We start from the raw sequence: 23354 nt of genomic DNA on the forward strand, positions 1-23354 counted from the left end.
TCCCCAGTGATTAATCATTACGTAATTTCATAAGTGAATTGAGAACCATTAATAAATGTAAATTAATGACTTTTTATTGTTCGAAAACGATGTATTGCGTTAAAATGCAATATTGTTTGAAATAAAGACAATTTCAATGGTGAGTTTGGAATATCACGTGACTTTGTTTAAATGAAGATATTATGTACTACAACAGATTTTGCACCTCTTTATTGCATGCAATTTGACATTTTAACAATATAAGTGCAGTTATGATTTTTTTTCTTTTAAAAAATACTTGCTACATTAAATATATTCGAATATTTAAAAAAAACTACATTTATTTCAGCATAAGTTGAAATTTTTAATTTTGGTTTTTATAACCTTTCATAAAAGAACTATAAAAACCGGCTCGCTAGGTAAGAAACCTTGCTAACTCCGCCACTCACCCCCCCCCCCCCNCCCCCCCCCCCAACGGATCGTTTTAAAGAACTCAAGTTCCTTTTTCTCTAAAACTTTTCAACTTTAAAAGCTCCGCACTCCTTTCTGGCGGAGCGACAACATCCCACGGCGGTGAGTGGTCGACGGTGGCGCGGAGGGATACACACACAATCCAAAAGAGCAGACGATTTTGTTGACGCCTCTCCGCGAGGCGTGCTGCTGAGAGAGCGTGTGAGTCTCTAGTCGACGCGAAGCAAAGACTATTATTTTGTTCTACACTCACGTTTCTCTCTTTTAATCTTCCATTCCAAATTGCTCATTTTCCCATTATAAATCGATGTCATTAGCATTCAAAAATGATTCTAAAATGAAATAAAGACACCGATGTGTAGTCATTAAAAATAGAAAACGATTAATTTATTCGAAAGGAAACTGATGCATTTGTCGGCGGAGACTAGTAGCGGTAACTCGCGGGATGCGATGGCCGATTTCTTCGTACCCGTCGAACGGACATTGACTGAAGTTTTAAGCGAGCATCCCGGAGAACTAGTAAAGACTGGTAGTCCGAATGTTGTTTGTTCTGCGTTACCGAACCACTGGAGGTCTAACAAGACCCTCCCGATAGCTTTCAGAGTGGTCAGTTTGGGAGAAATCCACGATGGAACTGTAGTCACCATCCGAGCTGGAAATGATGATAATTATTGCGCCGAACTCAGAAATGCGACGGCTGTGATGAAAAATCAAGTCGCCAAATTTAATGATCTCAGATTTGTGGGAAGAAGTGGAAGAGGTAGGATTTAATGTGTATCATATTTAATTAATAAAGGCATTTTAAGAGATCTGAATTTTTTAAGTTGATTTAAATATCATTTATTGGAATGAAAAATTTTAACGTGAATTTTTATTAATTGTTAAGCGGAAATGCGAATGTTTGAAGAATTTTAAAAAGGAAATAACTTAATCAGCACTCAATTAAAAAGGAAAAATAAATAACCAGCACTCACTTAAAAAATAAAAATTATTAACCAGCTTTCGCTTAAAAATTAAATTATTCATTAAAAAAACAAAATATCCATTTATTTTTCATGAATTATTTTTTTCTGCATATCAGCATAAATTTTAAACATTTATGCATTTGAAATAGAAAATCGTAATTTCCTTCACATGAATTCAAGAAGGAAATTAATAAACATTGACTTAGAAATGATAGCATTAAATTCATTAACAATCATTGAATAATCTTAAACAACATTACTTTAAAAACAAAAATTTTAATAAAATCGAATTTCATTTAAAACTAAAATGATTTCATCAATAAGTATATGATTAAAATTGAAAATATTAATTCCTTCAGCATTCTTCATTAATTTTTCCTCATTTCTATAACTATAATTGATTCAATGAATGCAATAAATACTATTTTTCCACGCTTGCATAGATATTTTTGTTTATAAGATGTGATATTCAAACAGCTTTTGTCATAACTAATGTAATATCTTGGAATTTAGAAGCATTTTTGAAGTTTGCTGCATATGTTAAGTACGAAGTTCGATAGGTATTATGTAACAGTTTTTTGTTAATATAAACAAGATATACATATACTATACATATTTGAAATATATCCAACGAGTTTGAAAAACACATTATTATTATTTTTTAATTATATAGATTTGAATAAAATTTTGTTTGAATAATCTAAAAAAAATTCTAACTGATTAAAATTTGGGGTAGTAAGGCCTTAAACCATTTTTAAGGTTTTATAAACATTTTTAAACATTTATTTCAAATCGTATGAATTTGAAGAGTAATAAATTTTATGGCAGGTTAATTTTGAGGAACATCAATATAAAATTTTACTTTCATTAAATACCTTAAAATTAGTCATATTAGGTTTACAAAAAGTAAACATTTTAAAAATATTTATAATTTCTAATAGTACAAAAGAACACTCATAAAAAATCACCTGTACTATACCGCCCTCTACGTAAGCAATAAAAAGAGAATTCACTAATTTTGCCTATCTTTAATGTTTTTAACTTACTCTGTCTCCTTCTTTCTATTTACTACGTTGAAATGTTAAGAAAATTTTTCATTAATGTATTGTAATAAAATAAACTTATTACGATACATTTATTTTCCTCAACAAATGAAAAAAAATTAAATACGATAAAAAAGCATCTTATTACAGTAAGTTTCGTACATACTTTTAAAGTATTATATTTATATGCATAGTTAGAATATTGAGCTTGCCTATAAATATTGAGCTTTGGATCTAGAAGTATTAGAAGATATTTGTTTAGTTTCAAGAATTTGAAATTTTGTGAGTGAATGTTTTCGTTAGTATTGACGTTAATTTGTCAGTAATTGTAGTTGTCAATACGAATTATTAATCAATATATTAAGGCTTAGATCAATATATCATTTTGAAATGAATTCAATTATAAAATAAATTACAAAATTAGAACCTTTTAGTATTAAAGCTATTTTTGTGTATCAAGTTGTGTATCACTACACATAAATTTATAAAGTTTTACTTATAGATAATGTTTGTATTAATTGATAATTAAAGATAATAATTCATTAATTTCCCAAAAAATAATTTTGATATTGGTTCAAAATGAAACTCAATGCATTATCTTTAGTTTTTATCATTTCAGTTTTACTGATTATGAAGTTACAATAATGTTTCAATTACTTCGTTATTTTAATTTATTTCATTTAATTTTGTTTTAGGAAATATTTAATTTAATTTAAAATGGATACAACTTTGAGATGACTTCCTTACTTATGTGGACACTAATTTAGAGTGGAAGAGTATTATTTTAACTGAAATATTTTTGATATAACTTTTTTGTTTAGTTTGTTTAATTAATAAAATTAATCTAACTAAAATTTTTGGAGAAATTTGTTTTCAGAAATTACTTTCAAATGAACTCGCAGTTGAAGAGTTTACTTTTTAAAAAATATTAATTTTGATAAATTAATAATTGAAGAACATTCCTTTGTTCTACTATGTTTAAGAAAAAGTGGTTTCAAATAAGTAAAAATGCTATGAAACAGTTTCTCGATGTTTCGAAACATTTTGAAATTTACTTTAAAAAAACTACTAAACTGGTACTTTTTTACGTTCTTCTAAAGTTCTTTTGTTATTGTACTCAAAAAGCAAATAAATATTAAAAACACTTTTTAAATTTCTATCATTTGTACTTATTCAATTCTATATAGTTTAAACATGTAAATTAAAGTACTTTGCTTAGCTATTTTTTAAAAACTATTCTAAAAATTTCACTCAAATTGCATTCAAAATTATTTATTTATAAGAGAACAGATGTCCAAAAACTAAAGAAATATGCCTTCAATAAAAATATTATTCTTAAAATGCGTTCTCTCTCTAAGATCTGGGTTTTAAAGTAAATTCTGAATAACTTGCATACCATTGCAAAACAATATTTTTTTTAAAAAGTTTAAATGTTGTTTTGACAAGAAATTGTCTTTTTGATTTTAAAATAAATATATATCTCGTCATTCTTAATTTTAGTTCTTAATATCTATAATGCATGCTTTTTTGACAAAAAAGTGAAATATATAACCAAGTTAGAAAAATAGCATTCCATAGGCTAAAAAGCTGATGCTCAAGACCAGATGAGGGCAAAATGCAAAAAAAAAAAAAAGTGATCTTAAATCTAGGCTTAAAAATTAACTAAAATTATCCAATATTTTCAGTAAAAAATAAATAGGCTTAGACAAAAAAATATAAACTAAAATGGTGATTTATAACAAATAGTAGCTAATTTTGCGTTTTAAACATTTGTTGGTTTACAAAATAAAATCCTGGAAGATACAATTTGAATTCGGGGTTCAAATTTGAAATTTAAGCTTACTGTAACCCTTTTATGAAAGAATGAATGCTTTTGGTAAAAAAAAGTAGCTTCCCCATTTTAGCTGTAAAAGCTTTGTTTCTGTTACCCTGCTGGTAAATAGTCTCAGAACACAAGATATTTTAGAACATCTTCAATTTTTTATTAAGAAAAATATAAAAAAGAGTGAATTTTTTTTTGCCACTTTAAACAATGCATCGATATTTTNTAAACACTCAATTAAAAAAAAAAAAAAATAGCTAACCAGCACGTACTTAAAAAATAAAAATTATTAACCAGCTTTCGTTTAAAAATAAAATTATTCATTAAAAAAACAAAATATTCATTTATTTTTCATGAATTATTTTTTTTCTGCACATCAGCATAAATTTAAAACCATTTATGCATTTGAAATAGAAAATCTTCATTTCCTTCACATGAATTCAAGATATGAAATTATTAAACACTAATTTAGAAATGATAACATTAAATTCATTAACAATCATTGAATAATCTTAAACAACATTACTTTAAAAATAAAAATTTTAATAAAATCGAATTTCATTTTAATCTGAAATGATTTCATCAATATGTATATAATTAAAATTGAAAATATTAATTCTTTCATCATTCTTCATTAATTTTTCCTCATTTCTATAACTATAATTGATAGAATGAATGTAATAAATACTATTTTTCCTCGCTTGTATAGATATTTTTGTCTATAAGATGTGATATTCAAACAGCTTTTGTCATAATTAAAGTAATATCTTGGAATTTAGAAGCATTTTTGAGGTTCGCTGCATATGTTAATTACCAAGTTCGATATGTATTATATAACAGTTTTTTGTTAATATAAACAAGATATACATATACTATACATATTTGAAATATATCCAATGAGTTCGAAAAACATATTATTATTATTTTTTTAATTATATAGATTTGAATAAAATTTTGTTTGAATAATCTGAAAAAAATTCAAACTCATAAAAATTTGGGTTAGTAAAGCCTTGACCATTTTTAAGGTTTTATAAACATTTTTAAACATTTCTCAAATCGCATGAATTTGAAGAGTAATAAATTTTATGTTAATTTTGAGGAACATCAATATAAAATTTTACTTTCATTAAATACCTTAAAATTAGTAATATTAGATTCATAAAAAGTAAGCACTTTTTGAAATATTTCTAATTTCTAATAATACAAAGGAACACTCATAAAAAATCACCTGTACTATACCGCCCTCTACGTAAGCAATAAAATAAATTCGCTAATTTTGACCACCTTTGATGTTTTTAACTTACTCTGTCTCCTTCTTTCAATTTATTTCGTTAAAATGTTAAGAAAATTTTTTATTAATGTATTGTAATAAAATAAACTTATTACGATACATTTATTTTCATCAACAAATGCAAGAAAATTAAATACGATAAATAAAAACATCTTATTACAGTAAGCTTCGTACATACTTTTAAAGGATCATATTTTTATACATAGTTAGAAAATATGCTTATAAATACTGAGTCCTCCGGGATGTTTCCCAGACCGTCGCCAATAGCCCATTGTGCAGCTCTAGTGCGGCGTAAATTAACAACATAAATACTGAGCTTAAGATCTAGTAGTATTAGAAAATATTTGTTTAGTTTTCAAGAATATGAAATTTCGTGAATGAATGTATTCGTTAGTATTGACGTTAATTTGTCCGTAATTGTAGATATCAATATATAAAATCATTAAATTTGATAGCAAATACGAATTATTAATCAATGTATTAAAGCTTAGATCAATATATCATTTTGAAATTAATTCAATTATGAAATACATTACAAAATTAGAACCTTTTAATATTAAAGCTATTTTTATGTATCAAGTTGCAGAAGCTGACTACGCATAAATTTATAAAGTTTTACTTATAGATAATGTTTGCATTAATTGATAATTAAAGATAATAATTAATTAATTTCCAAAAAAATAAGTCTGATTTTGTTTCAAAATGAAATTTAATGCACTATCTTCAGTTTTTATCATTTCAGTTTTTATCATTTCAGTTTTACTGATTATGACGTTACAATATTGTTTCAATTACCTTGTTATTTTAATTTATTTAATTTAATTTCGTTTTAGGAAATATTTTATTTCATTTAAAATTGATTCAACTTTGAGATGGCATAATTACTTATGTGGACACTAATTTAGAGTGGAACAATATTATTTTTACTGAAATATTTTTGATATAACTTTTTTGTTTAGCTTGGTTAATTAATAAAATTAATCTAACTGAAATTTTTGGAGGAACTCTTTTTTAAGAAATAACTTTAAATGAACTCACAGTTGAAGAGTTTACTTTTTAAAAAACCTTAATTTTAATAAATTAATAAATGAAGAACATTCCTTTGTTCTACTATGTTTCAGAAAAAGTGGTTTCAAAAAAGTAAAAATGCTATGAAACAGTTTCTCGATGTTTCGAAACATTTTGAAATTTACTTTCATAAAACTACTAAAATGGTACTTTTTTATATTCTTCTAAAGTTCTTTTGTTATTGTACACAAAAAGCAAATAAATATTAAAAACACTTCTTTTTAAATTTCTATCATTTGTACTTATTCAATTCTATATAGTTTAAGCATGTAAATTAAAGTACTTTGCTTAGCTATTTTTTAAAAACTATTCTAAAAATTTCACGCAAATTGCATTCAAAATTATTTATTTATAAGAGAACAGATGTCCAAAAACTAAAGAAATATGCCTTCAATAAAAATAATATTCTTAAAATGCGTTCTCTCTCTAAGATCTGGGTTTTAAAGTAAATTCTGAATAACTTGCATACCATTGCAAAACAATAGTTTTTTTTTAAAATTTAAATGTTGTTTTGACTAGAAATTGTCTTTTTGATTTTAAAATAAATATATATATATCTCGTCATTCTTAATTCTAGTTTTTAATATCTATAATGCATGCTTTTTTGACAAAAAAGTGAAATATATTACCAAGTTAGTAAAATAGCATTTCATAGGCTAAAAAGCTGATGTTCAAGACCAGATGAGGGAAAAATGCAAAAAAAAAAAAAAAAAAAAAAAAAAAAAAAAAAAAAAANAAAAAAAAAAAAAAAAAAAAAAAAAAAAAAAAAAAAAAAAAAAAAAAAAATTGATCTTAAATCTAGGCTTAAAAAATAACTAAAATTATCCAATATTTTTAGTAAAAAATAGGCTTAGACAAAAAAATATAAACTAAAAGATGGTGATTTATAGCAAATAATAACTAATTTTGCGTTTTAAACATTTGTTGGTTTGCAAAATAAAATCCTGGAAGATGTAATTTGAATTTGGGGTTCAAATTTGAAATTTAATTTTACTATAACCCTTTTATGAAAGAATGAATGCTTTAGGCAAAAAAGTAGTTTCCCTATTTTAACTGTAAAAGCTTTGTTTCTGTTATCCGATTATAGCTTTTAATTTATGCAATTTCTATTGGCAACAGTCTCAGAACACAAGATATTTTAGGACATCATCAATTTTTTATTAAGAAAAATTTAAAAAGGAAGTGACATTTTTTTTGTGCCACTTTAAACAATACATCGATATTTTTTCGCGATGTATTTTTTTAAAAGAAAATTAAGAGTTTAAGAATATGAATATTTATGAAAATTTGATAATAATAAAAAGTGCTTTCCTGATTAGTTAGAAATGAGAACTTTAAAAATTAATTGTTTAAAGAATGAGAAAATTTACTTAACTGAGTGTATATTTTAATGAAATGTGATGAATGAGAAAATCACATGAAAATGAAGATTCGAAAGATTTATGAAGTGCATTAGTTTTTGACGATTTTAATTATGGATAAAACTGTAACGTCAAAGAATTCTTTAATAAAAACTGTTTAAACAGTTTTGCATTGGTTTGAATATTATTAATATTTTAAATTAGTCAATTCATTTAGTGTTCAGAGTTAATCATGTAACGCTTATACTCTTACAATATATGTTCAAAAGAAAGTGTATTGAAAAACATTACATAAACATAATTTAAATGCAGACCTTTATATCTACAAAAAAATCTACTGAAAGCTCTAAATAGTTGCAAAATCCCTTTAAAGAAGATATTCTGATTCTAATAAAAAAAGAACTTCAAAAATTTAATAAACATTTCAGCAATCTTCTTCTTTATGGGGGTAACCATATAAAAAAAATTTGATTGCGCGATACTTGAAGACGAATTATTGGAAAATTAAATTTCGCAGAATTCAATTTTACTACTTTAAAACTTATGCTTATTCTACATTTATATACAATTTCACTGGGGATTTTATGCAGTTGTATATTTTAACATTAACCGAAAATAATAAATAAAAAAGCTATAAAATGATTAAAAAATTAAATAAAATGTGCAAAGTATAACTATGAAAACAAAATATGTATATTTGTGTAGAACACTAAAATAAAAACACCTCCTTCTACTGCTTTCAGTAAGTCTTTTTAAGAATTTCTTAAAAGATAGCAGCTATCCAATGAAAAGAATAAAGTAAAACATAAAATAAAACATCAAATATAACATGAAAAAACAAATAAAACAAGTACACATTTTTTTTCAGCGCAAAGCTACTTTAATTATTTTTACTTTAATTATTGTTAATTATGTTTATATATATATATTAGTACACATATATGTATTAGCATATAGCTATGTATGATTATAGAGTTATAGTTACATATTAGGGTACATTTAGATATTATTTAATGGTTAAAATATACTTGAACTTATATTCGAAATTAGCTTAATATTTGTTATTCCATGTTAGGTTTTTAATGGTTCTATCAATTTTTTTGATGTCCGTCTTTTATTCTATTAATTAAGATATAGTAACTCAAGTATGGGTTAGTTCTGTTAAAAAAGTGTCTTCAAGGACGAGATTATATTGATTCCTCTACCACGATTTTTTTTTCGATGCCTATCTTCTAAAAAATGCAGAACTTGAGTGTTTATTAAAAGAGCATAATTTTTTATGCATATTGAGGATGATGAATGTGTAAAAAAGCTGCACTGATTTAAATAACGATATAATTGGGTCTTTAAGACAAAAAAAGCTTACATTCGCTTACTTGTAAAAGAAGAAAGTATATACTCTTATATATATATCTTCTATATATATATGTCTTCTTCTATATGAATATGTCTTCTTCATATTTCTTAATCTTAGACAAACATAAAAATAATAAAATTAAGATTAAATCAGTGTTGAGAGTCATAAAATTCGTAATGACAAAAATATTTCTTAAATATTTAAAAAAAAATATTCCTCTAAAGTTAAAGTAATAATTTCACTCAAAATGTTACTTTTATCTTACTTTTAATTTGAAATGTAATTTTTTTTAAATATTTATTTCGATAATATTTTCTAAATCTTGCAACATTTAAGAAATTACACTTACGTACAGTGCGCAAAATGCAAAATAAAAAAGGGACCACCTTTAATAACTTTTGATCTCATGGTTGAATCTTCAGGTTTTAGGATTCAATCTTAGTCGCTCGAGGGGTGACCTCAAATATGCTAATTAATAAGTGCTGGCAGTATTTCAAGTTAAAGATATGTTTATTCAGAGAAAGTACGTTTAAACAGAAAATACAAAACGTACTTTCGTTGAATAAACATACCTTTTTCCAACAGATTTGGATTTTCGACCCACAAAACATAAGGGATAGCCGTAATCTGCGAAAGAGGGTCCATATAATTTGGTCAGAAGAGAGATTCAAAGTTTGGACCCTTTAATGTAAATTTTACCTTTTGCGTATTTCGCCATGTCTCGATAATTTTTAGAGTGAATTGAAAAAGTTTTGCACACAGTAATAAAATTCGATAATGCCATGCAAAAAATAAAATTTAAAAAACATTTATTATTTTATTTAATAATAGTAAAAAAAATTTGAATTTTAAGGTATTAAATTTTTTACAACATTTTAAAGTATGTAATTTTACATGGTAAAATACAAAATGTGAGTAAAATCGGTTGAATAGTTCCTGAGAAATCGAATTTTAAATATCTGACTTTTTTTTGAAATTTCAATTCAAAATTTTTCGACCATTCTTAAATAAAATAATAAATATTTACTAAAAGTTATTTTTTGCATGGATTTATCGATGGATAAACGAATTGTATAATTGTGAGCAAAATTTTTTCAATTCGCTTAAAAAGTTCGTGAGATATGGTGAAATACACAAAAGGTAAAATGAACATTAAGGGATCCAAACTTAGGAGCGCTCTCCTGACCAATTATTAGGACCATATTACTAGATTCCGGCTGCCCCCTACATTTTTGGCTGTCGAAAATCGGAATTCATCAAAAATAGGTATGTTTAGTCAGAGAAAGTGTGTTTTTGTGTCTGATTTGGTAATTTAAAATATCGTGAGCACGAATTAATTAGCATATTTAAGGTCTGCACTTCAAACTATTAAGATTGAGTCCTAGAATGTGAAGATCCGATCATTAGATCAAAAGTTATTCTGGGTGTTGTTTTTTTTTGGCGTACTGTACATATTAGGAAAGCAGAATCAACAATCTTTAAGAAATAACAATTCATATAAGGGAAAAAGCATGAATACAATATGAAATTTCACACCTTTTTAAAATGCCATATATGAATTCTTGTTGTTTGAAAAAAACAAATATTTCGTTAAGATATACAAATGATATCTGAATTTAAAAGGTATTGTTTTGACATCAATACATTTACAGTATTATCTATGTAAAAACAAATGGAGCAAAATTTTTATTTATCAAAATTTAAATTTGCAACTTTTGCAACCCTGAATTTCACTTATATACTTTTATTTGTATTGTATGCGAAAAAAAAAATCCTTTCGAATAACTTTTGATTTAATGATCGTATTTTCATGTACTAGGACTCAATTTTAATAGTTCGATAGGGATACCTCAAATATGCTAATTAGTTAGTGCAGGGAATTTTTTAAGTTACGAAATTAGGCACAAAAAGATACTTTCTATCTCTGAATAAACATATCTTTTTTTGACAGTTGAGTCTGACTCCCAAAAAGGAGGTAATCGTAATCTGAAAAATATGGTCAAAATAGTTATCTCAGGAGAGTGGTTGAAAGTTTGGACCCCTTAATGGTAATTTTAATTTTTGCGTATTTCGCCTTATCTCAAGAACTTTTCAAGTGAATTTAAAATTATTTGTCGTACCAGTAATTTTTTTCAACCAGTAATCTAATGTCAAACTGTTCTCAATTAGTATAAAATTTCTAGAAATTTCGAAGCATTTTAATTTAGTGTTCAGATCGATCGGTAACAGAGCCTAGTTTTAGATCGATGTATATCAGATTGACTGGATAGAAAAAGGGGTCGGGGCAACAGTGACCAGATTGCTACTATCGTGCCATCTGTTCGAAAATTGCGAGTCCCAAAATTTCATGAGCCCCATAGAGAACAACTCGCTGTTGGTGAAGTGTATTGTTATTTTAATTTAGACGGCAGAAAGCAAAGGTATGTTGATAATAATGTTGGCAATAATTGAAAGGCATTACCGCAACAGCTCGTTGAGTGTCAGTAAGGTCAGGGAGATAAAGACTCCATAATTTCGGGACCATCAACAAGATGGTCGTAAGGGGGTTAGTATTGCACGCTTATCATCTTAAAAAGCTAGTACCCATTGATTTGATGCTTCAAGTCACCATTGGGTTTGATTCCCGATGGCTTCAAGCCACTTATCAAGCCTCAGTCACTCGCAATGACAGCTCAGTGCCATACTGCGGAAGAAAATTTTCGTCGCAAATTTTCTTTCTCCTTCATTATGAATTTAAAATTTAAAAGAAAGAAAAAGTTGGTTCAGGCAAACCTAGAGTTTGCCATGAAGTTTCAANACCACAGTGCTGATGTGAAATATCCTCAGTGGTAGACGGATCATGGGTTAGAGTCCCCTTGCCGTCATTCTAACCGTGGGAGGTTCTCGCAGTCTTCCTCTCCATGTCTTGCAAATGCGGGTTAGTTCCATCAAAAATTCCTCCACGAAGGCAAATTTCTCCCAATACTTGATCCAGTCTTCTGGATTGGGTTCAAAATTACAAGGCTACGGAGTTGAACATTGGTAGTCGTAAACACAAAAATTGGGTCGGCTGTACAACGACGGTTATAAAATAAAATAAAATAGCTCGTTGAGTGTCAGTGAGGTCAAGGAGATTAAGACTTCATAATTTCGGGATCATTGACAAGATGTACGTAAGGGGGTTAGCATTGCGCGTTTACCATCTTAAAAAGCTAGTACCCATCGATCTGATGCTTCAAGTCATCATGGGTTTAATTCCCGATGGCTACAAACTGCATATCAAACCTCAGTCACTCGCAATGACAGTTCAGTGCCTTAAGAGGACGCCATACTGCGGAAGAAAATTTTTGTCCCAAATTTTCTTTCTCCTTCATTACGAATTTAAAAGAAAGAAAAAGTGGGTTCAGGCAAGCCTAGAGTTTGTCATGAAGTTTCAATTGCTGAGAAAAACACTTTAATATATTAAAATGCAAACAAATTATTAGAAGAGAACTTCTCCGGTGCGTAATCCTAAGTTATCAACTCATCATTTATTTTCATTTTTTATATTTTAAACGTTTTTTTTTTCAGTATTTGAAACTTCATGGCTTACTCACGGTTTGTTTGAACTCACGTTTTTTACACTTTAAATTTTAAATTAGTAATGAAGGAGAAAGAGAATTAGCGACGAAATACGACGCAATACGGCGTCCTCTTAACCAGTGAGCCAACGCGGCTACAAGATACACAAACATAAAACTGGTTTGAAAATATTCAATAATTTTGTTTTTGCATTTCAAGTATCCCTATCATAAATACTATATTGTAGTATACAATTATTGTAGTCTGGTGTAAAAGTAAAAATATCAAAGCTCAAATTTCCGACACATGAGTCACATTAAATTTTGTAGTATGCTATTGTTCAACATCAAACCAGTAATCTCAAACTTCTTTTTCTAATCTCCAAGTTTCAACCGCCAGACCTGCCAAGTATGAGAAGTTTTTAAGGTATCAGGACGACTTTTCAACACGCCTTTAATGAAGTATATAGACAAAAGCTATCCATTAATCAATGCCACCACCATCGGACACGGTGGGATTTAAGGGAGGAAGCCTCCTTTTTTCCTTGTCGGTTGCTAAAAGTTCTTTTTATCTTAAGAGAATTTTCTATGAAAATTTAATTCCCCTTCGTTGTCGTATGTTGCTCAACCGACGTTTAACGTTAGTTCATATGAAGCAAAAGGAAGAGGAAGTATATAAAAAAAATGTAAATGCTTTGTAATAGGTTGATTGAAACCCACAGGTGTTCATCAATATTTTTAGCAGGGTTTCTGAAAGAAGTGAAGACTTTGTTGTTTTGGGATTTGGTTATTTTCTTGGGACTCACAAAATTAGCCTTTTTTTTTTTACACACTCATTCGAATTTTAAGTTTAATTAATGCACCTTTTTGTAATTCTCAAATGATTTTTGGGATTATTTAATTAAGTTTTTCAGTGCTTTTCGATTTTGTAATTAGCTTAAGACTTAAAAAAACTGCGACTGTGAAAAGTGATTTAAAGAATTTAGTTGTAGAAAAGTAAGTTTTTTATTTTATTTTATTGAGAAGTTTGAAGTAGGAGTTTTTTTTTGAGCTTCATTGTACATTACTAAAGCAAAAGTTTTTATTAAGATTTTTTTTTTGTATGTTTTACACTTTAATGAAATCAATTTATTATTTTCTGACAAACCTGTTAAGATTTATCAAAGATATAAATTTATATTTGACCATCATGAATATTTTTGTTATTCTTTTTCTATATATAGTTTTAAATACGGTATAATTTTTTATTTAGAAGTCAATATAAAACAATTTAAATTTAGTTAAAGATTTAACTAAATCAAGATAATTATTTAATTTAATTAAGAATGGAATTAATTTGACTCTTGTTTGTATCAGTTCTAGCTAACAACATATAACTATTTTGATTAAATTAAATGTAAAAATTATTATTGAGAATCTTGATTCATTTAAATCCCAACTAACTCAATAAGAATAAAATAAATAAATAAATAAAGAATAAAAAAAAGAGTAATAAAAATAAGAAATTTTAATTTATGTCTCCATCGTGAGTAGTTATTGTTTTAAATTCTAACTATATATATTTGATTTATACTCACAAAAATGAAGAGGTTTTATTTAAAACTAATAAAATTGTGCATATAATTGTGGTTAATTTTAATTTATTTAAAATTTAAAGAATGAATTGCTTCATTTAATATAAATATAAGCATATTTATAGCAATCATATGAAATGAATTGATTCATTTCATTTATATTATAATTAAAAAAAAAGTTTAAAATGAGGATGTGTTTAAAATTTAATTGACACGGTAGGTCTATTTTAAATAAATTTGTAAAGTAAAATTAACTATGTTTGTTTTAATTTATTCGAAAATAAATCAACCACAATTATACGATTTCTAACTTGTTAAATTTCAGTAAAGCAAAGTGTTTGCTGTTAAATGATTGTTGAGGTATTATTTTTGCGAGTTTCCAAAAGTCTAAATTTAAGTTTTCCTATCATGTATTATCGTTAAAAGGATAAATTTAATTCAGTTACGTTTTTATAATATACGAAAATACATTGGAGTACATTATTTTCAAGCTTCTTTGGAAAAAATATCTAAGAATTAAATAAGGTAGAAATACAACGTTTAAGTTAAGTAATGTATAGTTAGTTGTGCGCCTACGTGTTTTTGTTTAATATTTAATGCTGTATCTTAAAAATGTCCTTTGTTCTTTGTAAATGTGTTTTTGGGGAATTGTTTCTTTATGAAAAAATTTTTGTTGTGTATCTGCAATAAGAAATGTAAGCATAGCAATGTACAAGTTGCCTGACTTTTTCTCCTTGGAAAATTTATTAGTTATTTCTTATGAAAAATTAAAAAAAAAAAGATACTATTTTACATGAACGATGCAAGCTAGCTCCACTAGCTGGGAAAATTCACTAGCTGTTTTACATGACAAAATTATTTAATTTTACAACAATTAATCTGTACATGCACTGAGGAAAAAATGGTCAAAACTACCAAAATGTGGTCAAATTAACAGTGTTTCTGGCTTAATGAAAACCCCAAAGAGTTCGGTAACTTTGACCGAAACGTTTCAATAATGACTTTGGTATGATTATGATATGTGATAAAATTTGATAATTTCATCATAATTTCTCAGAGCATGGAACAAAAATTATTTATTCGGTAAAATTTACCTTTTAGTTTGGCAACTTTTACTAAATGTGTGGTAATAAGAACTGTAATTGTGAAAACCAGAATTTCTGATAAACTGTTTGCAATTCTGAATTCTGAATTCTCAACCTGAAAAATTATCAAATGAATGGTTTATAAAATACCGAATATTTCGTACTTATTAATCAAAATGATATTTAATTTATTTATTTTACCAGAACTGTCATTACTATTCAGTGCGGCAACTTCACCAGTATTTCTTCTCCGTTTGGTGTGCAGAAAGAGAAACTCCGTGAAAACTGTTAAAAATGATTAAAATTCATTTGTTTCTTAAACAAAATATTATGGCGAACACATATTACTTCACAATAAAAATTACTTTACATGCCTATCATAAGTGAAATTTATAATTAATAAATTGCCCATTCTTTTAAAATCTGAACAAAAATGATCATAATTCAAAAATGAATTCCAGAAATACATTCTTTAAATAAATTGTATTACTTAGAGACTATTTTCTAACTCGACAGTTTCAGTTATTAAATATTTTTTTAAAAACGAAGACAAGCTCGATCAAAATTCAACAAATTCAATTGCTCATATATTAAATATTGCATAACTGTGAGGTTAAATTAAATGTCAAATTTACGAATATCCCAGATACGAAAAATCACCGCACTCTTTTTTATACAGTAGTTGTTTTGTATCTTTTTTATGTTTGTTGATGTAAGGAAAAGTCTAAGGTCATTTAAGCGTTTGTTTGGTGATTGTATTCGTTTTTAATTATGAACATCTTGTTATGTTGTTAAAAGAAAATCACAATTACATTTTTAATAAAGAAATTGATTTATTAACTGCTTAATTTAAAGTGCTAATAGAAATAACGTATTTTCATTAGGAGAAAGAAAACGTAGATAAGACTTTTGACATTAATTTTAGGTTTCATATATATAGCAGATCAAACTTTTGACATTAACTTTAGGCTCCATACCTTTCATGTATATCATGTGTATATACATAGATGTTTTTTTTTATTTATTTGTAAGATGACGTCATTAGACGCGTTAAGATACATTTAAGTGTTAACAAACGAATGAAAAACATAATTTTTTGACCTTCAATTTATTCCTCGCATTATTTCAAACTCATGCTAGCAAATAATTGTGAGATTAACTTTAAATAAAAATAATATTTTTTTTAGAGAAACTTGCATAATAAAGATCCTCTAAAATAATTATTTAGAGAACAACGGGTTAATTTGGGTTAACGAGTTTCAGTTTAATTGTAAGAGATCATCCTCAGACGCGTTGTGACAAATAAAAAATAAATTTTTTTAACCTTCAATTTAATACTTGTATTATTTCAAACACACGCTGCCCAATAATTGTGAGCTAAACTTTAAAATAAAAATCATTATTTGTAGAGAATCTTGCACGATAAAGCCATTTTTCTTAATTATTCATTTTCAAAACTCTTAAAAAATTCATATATTTTGATTATGAAGAAGAAATAAAAGTAGGATCGAACAACAGGGAGAAAAGAAAAATCGCAAAGAAAAGGGGAAAGAAGAAGAAGAAAAAAAAATCGAGGCACAATTATGCTTCGTGTTGAATGGAAAAATCTTCTGATTTAGCACACCTCCGGGTCGGAAGATGGTAATGGAGGTTTTGTGTTAGTCCTTGGGTTAACGAGCCATTTTGGGGCTGCGGTTCCGTAATTTAAGAGTCTAATATAAGGGAAATTAGCGGCAGATTCAAGGCAAGGGATATTGGAGTTTCGATCCGCAACGCCGGCTTCTATGGCCAAGTACTTGCCACTAAGGAAAAGAACACTTTAAGTATCGTTTACCGGTGTTACTTAGTTTTAACCTGGCCTTTGTGGTTGTAAATTTAACATCCCGAAGAACATTACACCATGTTGTACTTATTTCTTGTTATTGGATAGTGCTGGTTCTGTTGAAAGGATTTGGACAATTATGGGAGAATTTGTTGCCTCGGAGCGATGTTAGAATGTCAAAAAAGAGAGTGAATATGTGTTTTACTGTCATTGCATTTTTAAAAAAAAAGAAATTCTGATAGAAAAGATAATTTTTTGCCTTTTCTTTTGTTTGTTTTTTCTGTAAGATGATCATGACTTTGCTAGTAATATAGCAAAAAAACAATGTTACTTTCTTGTAAGCTAAGAACAATAATTTAACAAAAATGATATATTTTTATTTTATTAATATTTTTTTCTTTCTGATAAGAAGAGAAACTTTTTGTTTATTACTTATTATTCTAAATTATTATAACAATAAAAAAAAAGTTGATTTGAAAGCAGAAAAAATGATTCTGAAACTAGAAGCAATAATCGAATAAAGAATAAATTTTGACTAGATTATTATCATCTTGTTTTTTGTATAAAAATTTGTACTTTAGGCCCCGATTTTTTGCTAGTAATGAATCAAAAAGTTAAGGGCATGTGGTTGTATAATGATAAGCTACATTTTCAAATTGTTTAGGAGACATGTACAAAATAGTGACTAAATAACGAATCCAAAATTGTGCCCTCGTCAGTTTCACCTCAAACCTGTTTTTTCTTTCTTATTTAAAAGCTCTATTTTCGAATAAATTAAGGCCATTCTGTTTTTGGGTAACATGCTTTCCCGAAACAAAAGTTTGTAAATTTTGCCGAATTTAAAAGCTAAATTTGTCCGGTAAAAGTTGATTTATAAAAAGTTTGCTGTAATTTGCTATATTTCAACCCTATAAAACAACATTAATATTTTTGCTGCGCTATTGTCTTATCTATTTTGCTACGCAGTGGCTATTTTTGCCTCCTGTTAACTTATCAATACATTCCATGTAAATAATTTGTCTTTATATTCAATCATCACTAAATAATTTTTCTCGTACGCGCTTAGAGTTTAAATCGCTATACATTTCAAACATGAACACTTTTGTCCACTTTTATGTCATCACTTTGATTGACAGCTGAAATTTAATACTTTATTTTGCCGAGTGCAACAAAATTGAATATTCTTTTTGTTGGATATTTGCATATGCGGTGAGCACGCCAAGTGGTTTGGTGGCTTCTGGTAAAAGGATTGAAACGATTAACTACCTGACCTATGTAATCGATGTTATGCTGGTTTGTAAAAGAAGACTTACAATAGTTTTCTTTTTTTGATAATTTCCAACTTCTTTTTTTTTTTTTTGACGCCAAATGAAATCTGCAAAAGGGAAATATTTTTAAGTTCGCGTTTTTTTTTAAAATTCCGCTTTCATCACAATTTCAGTTTTTGTTTAAGGTTTCAATGGGTCATATCTATTATATTTGTTTTATAAAATTCAGTTAAGTGCAAAGCCTTAATGTGAATAATATTTATTTATTTATACTTTTTGCATTCAGCTTTACCATAGTTATTCAATGGATGAGGAAATCTGGTTCTAGGAAAATTAACTAAGGAGTCCAACGATACAAAAATTATCCTTTCTTTCGTCACACACACACACAAAAAAAATAATAATTAAATATAAGATTTATTGATATAAAAAATATACTCAAACTGTAAATTTCACTAACAGATATCGGATAAAATTAAGAAATTTTGCAACTGGCTATTTTCCCGTCGTTGTACTTTTTATCAGTGGCCATTTTTTCAAAAATTTGAAATTTTAAACGGTCGAGAAATAACTTTTGATCTTAATAATGCAAGGCATTTTTTTCTTAACATTTCTCCAAAATATGGCAATCACTCAGATATAAAAGTACATATTAATGAGTTTATAAAACTTTGAGGCAGCAACAGTGGGATAATCAAGTCAATAATAAATTATATGCAAATAAATAGAGCTTGTATTGCGTCTTCGTTGTGCAGATGTTAAACTTAACCGGTTCCGAATCGGACTGACTGATCTACATCATTTGTTATTTGGGGAACCTCCTCCCCAATGCAACACTTGTGTTGTTGTTGTTCATTTACGTCGCACTAGTGCTGCACAATGGGCTATTGGCGATGATCTGGGAAACATCCCTGAGGATGATCCGAAGACATACCGTCACAATTTTGATCCTTTGCAGAGGGGTTGGCACCCCCGGTTCAGTAGCCAGACGACTTGCACGCGAAATCGAGCACTTTACGGTAGAACAGTTTAACGAGGACCAATACCGCACACCCTCGGTCCCTACGCAGGATGATCCAAGTGGTCACCCACCCGCACACTGACCGTAGCCAGTGATGGCTTGACTTCAGTGATCTGCTGAGAACCGTGTCTTAACGATCAGTCCACTGCGGGATCGCAACACTTGTGATGTCTTACTTTCGATTCATCACATTTTAATCATTTGCCGTTTTAACAAACATCGTCTTTCATTTTTTAGTAGTACTTTTTTATCTATGGAAGATTTGTTAGGTGATACCTAACAATTTTGTATTTCTATGTGCTATCGGTATTTTAAATTGTATATAAATTGTAATCTATCCATGATTTTATTCACGTTTGTGAGTAGATTCTTGCCTTTGTACCATTTTACTTCCTTCATAGGATTTTATTCAGTTGGCTATTTTAACTGATTTTATTTCATTATCACCTTAGATTGTTCCTCTGCCATTATATCAATGTTTAATGTATTATATGAAAATAATTGTAGCATGCACTTTGCGTTTTGACCTATAAAAACGTGTTGTTTGGCGAAGCATGTCTTTCTTCACTTGGACCTTGTGCCATAAAAACCTACACTCAATCAATAAAATCAAAATATGGCAAACATTACAAGGTTCATTTTGAACGTGAAAAAAGATTCTACGAAACAAACGTGAAATAAAGTGAGTATCAGAATATTATAGATATATTCATAATAATTCCATATTTATTAATAAAATAATAATAAAATACACATGTATTTTCTGTAAAAAAAAGTGGCGGTTGGTTGCAATTTTTTTACATTTCATATATTTAGTCTCTCTGTGACTAATCGGCCTACATCAACTGACTGCCAAATAAATTAATAAAAAATCTAACTAGTTTTTAGAATTAAGTTTTAATTAAAATTAAATTAAAAAAATGGTTTGTGTCAGTTCAGATTGTAGTATAAGGTCATTAGTTGTTCCAATTGCATTATTTTTTCTCAAAGTCGATAAGTCTGGTGAAAACTGCTAGGGTAATTGATTAAATTAATTGAAGTAAATTGGTAGGGTTCAAGTCGAAAGTTCTGACTTCCGCTAAATGTAGTTCAGTTTCAAATCCCGGATAGTGTTGATGGATGTGTAGATTGCTTCTGCAAGTGCTATAACAACTGACCAAAAAATGAAAAACGTGTACATAAATAAAATAAATGGATTCAGAATTAGGATTCTACTATTGTTGTTTCGATAATCTGATTATTTTTTATGGTTTGTTTTAACTTGTAATGAAAATGAGAATAAGTTTTACTTTAAAAAATGATAATAATAATAAAAAAATGGTTTGTATATTTGAATTAAGAGTTATCGTGTCAGCCGTTTCCAAATCACAAAGATACAGTCAAAAAATATTTCAGTGCATCTAAAACCAAAAATGGTAGCAATTACTTAACACCAAAGTAATGTAGAACCAAGGAAAGATCCTAGCGTATGAAATACCAAGAATGTTCTGTACAATACTCAGTGTAAAATATCAGCATCCATTTTTGTTATCAGTAACGCAACTATTAATAATTACAGCAAAGTGAGTCGTAGTGGCTCAGGGGATAGAGCTCTCCCCCTCCAATGAGGAGACCCGGTATCGAATCCCAGCGATGGCTCTACGATACGAATTCCGCATCTGACTCATCATAGTGCTGACGTAAATTATCATCAGTGGTAGACGGTTAATGGGCTAGTGTCCCCTTGCCGTTAGGCTAACCATGGGAGGTTTTTCGTGGTTATCCTCTCCATGTAACACAAACGCGGGTTAGTTTCATAAAAAAAAAATCCTCCATGAAGGCAAATATCTCCCGATACCTGATCCAGGAGTTCCTTTGTCTTCTGGATTGGGTTCAAAATGAGAAGACTACGAAGTTGATCATTGGTAGTCGTAAGCTCAAAATTGGGTCGGCTGTTCAACGACGATTATAAAAATTTCTGTAAGATAAGATGCATGAGTCAATAAAGTTATTTTTACGAGGCAGTATAAAGTAAGAATCATTAATTTAGGATGCATATATTCAGTAATTCTTGAAATAAAGGCAGTATGTCAATCAAACATTCAAACTTACGCAAAGCACAGAGAAAATATTAAGACAAATTTGAATTAGGTTTAATGGTGCCGAAACAGATGGAAATTATACATTATAAAACTATTTAATACAGTTCACAAAGACTTAAAAGCTAAAATATAAATCCTTTTCTTATACCACTAAAAACATATACATGCATATTTTTTAAAGCGAAGTTTTGTTTCAGTAAATGTATAGCAGCAAAGACATCAACTCACTCTCGCCAACTTGTATAATGTAAATGTAAATAATCTACTTGTAAATGTAAATAATCTACAGACAGTATCCTAAACGCGACAACAATGTTGTGGTAATGTTCTGAAAGCGAAAGTATTTAACGTATGGTACAAATCCGGGTGAGATGAATGTAAACTTTTCCTGTTATAAGTTTTATATTAAACAAAAAACCCTTTGAATGGCATGTGAAAGCTCCTCGATTTCGTTTTTACTTGAAAAAAAAAGTGTTCCTTTCACACGATTGTTTAGGTTGTTCATCATCAAATTTGTTGAGATAACACACTACAGTTTTTAAAGTGTGCACGAAAGCAAACATTCTTGTTTTCAAATCCGATATGATGATAGGCATTTCGTTTTTAGTGATAAATCTAAAAATATCTTTATCAAAAGCATCTTTTATTAAAAAAAAAATTCAAAATAAAAAATAATATTTTTAAAAACCACGTTTTTGTAGTGGAGAATAATAATTTTAAAAAAAATTTGAAAAACGAAAAACGTGGGGCGCATGAAATACATAACAGTAATGTTACAGTAGTGTGTGTATGTGTGCTCTTGAGAATATGTGTATCTGTAATTGTATGTGGATGTGGAATATGTTTGTGTATATGCATATGTATGTGGTATATGTGGCTGTGCATGAGTATGAGTAAGAAAATGTGTATATGTATGTGTATATATACTGTTATGTATTTCATGCGCCCCACGTTTTTCGTCTTTAAATTTTTTTTAAAATTATTATTCTCCACTACAAAAACGTGGTTTTTAAAAATATTATTTTTTATTTAGAATTTTTTTGTTTTAAATTATAATTTTTTTAATTTTTATTTTATATTTTTTAAAAGTTATTACTTTTCAATTATTATTCTTCACTACAAAAAACGTGGTTTTTAAAAATATATATTTTTATTTAGATTATTTTTCTTAGTCAAGAGTAGTCAAGACTACTACAAGACCACTACTAAAATAATAGAACTTTCATTTTAAATTAGGGATACAAAAATCTTTATAGAAAAACAATACCTTTACGACTTTCATTAGTTTTATGCTGATGACACCCAAAACAATCTGGAAATGAATGAGGAAAAACTGGATCCTACCACGTGATTTTTCAGCCAATAAAAATACTCCGACAATAAAAATCTTTTCACCTGACATGTAATACTAATCTGAAGTAATGGAATCGACAACAAAAGACAATCTCGAAAATAATTTTTTTTAAAATTTTAATTTTATTTTACTTTGTATGTCTTTTTTCTCTTCATTTTCATGCATTGTCATCCAATTCTGAATTATGTGCCAAATTTGAAGTTTGTAGCTAGTCGGGAAGTTAGTTTAAAATCAATTACAAAATTCCACCCGG

General features: G+C 27.9%; 1 protein-coding gene across 1 annotated transcript in view; it reads left to right on the forward strand.

Moving 5' to 3' along the window:
* Positions 1–517: 517 nt before the first annotated feature.
* LOC107454798 (uncharacterized) overlaps positions 518–23354 on the forward strand; it is a 120174-nt gene continuing 97337 nt past the window's right edge. The window contains exon 1 of the mRNA XM_016072102.3: positions 518–1210. Within this exon, the coding sequence (XP_015927588.1) occupies positions 856–1210 (355 nt within the window). The 5' untranslated portion in view covers positions 518–855. The remainder of the gene's footprint in view (positions 1211–23354) is intronic.

This window comes from Parasteatoda tepidariorum, chromosome 1, assembly GCF_043381705.1.
Source record: "Parasteatoda tepidariorum isolate YZ-2023 chromosome 1, CAS_Ptep_4.0, whole genome shotgun sequence".
Classification (NCBI taxonomy): domain Eukaryota; kingdom Metazoa; phylum Arthropoda; class Arachnida; order Araneae; family Theridiidae; genus Parasteatoda; species Parasteatoda tepidariorum.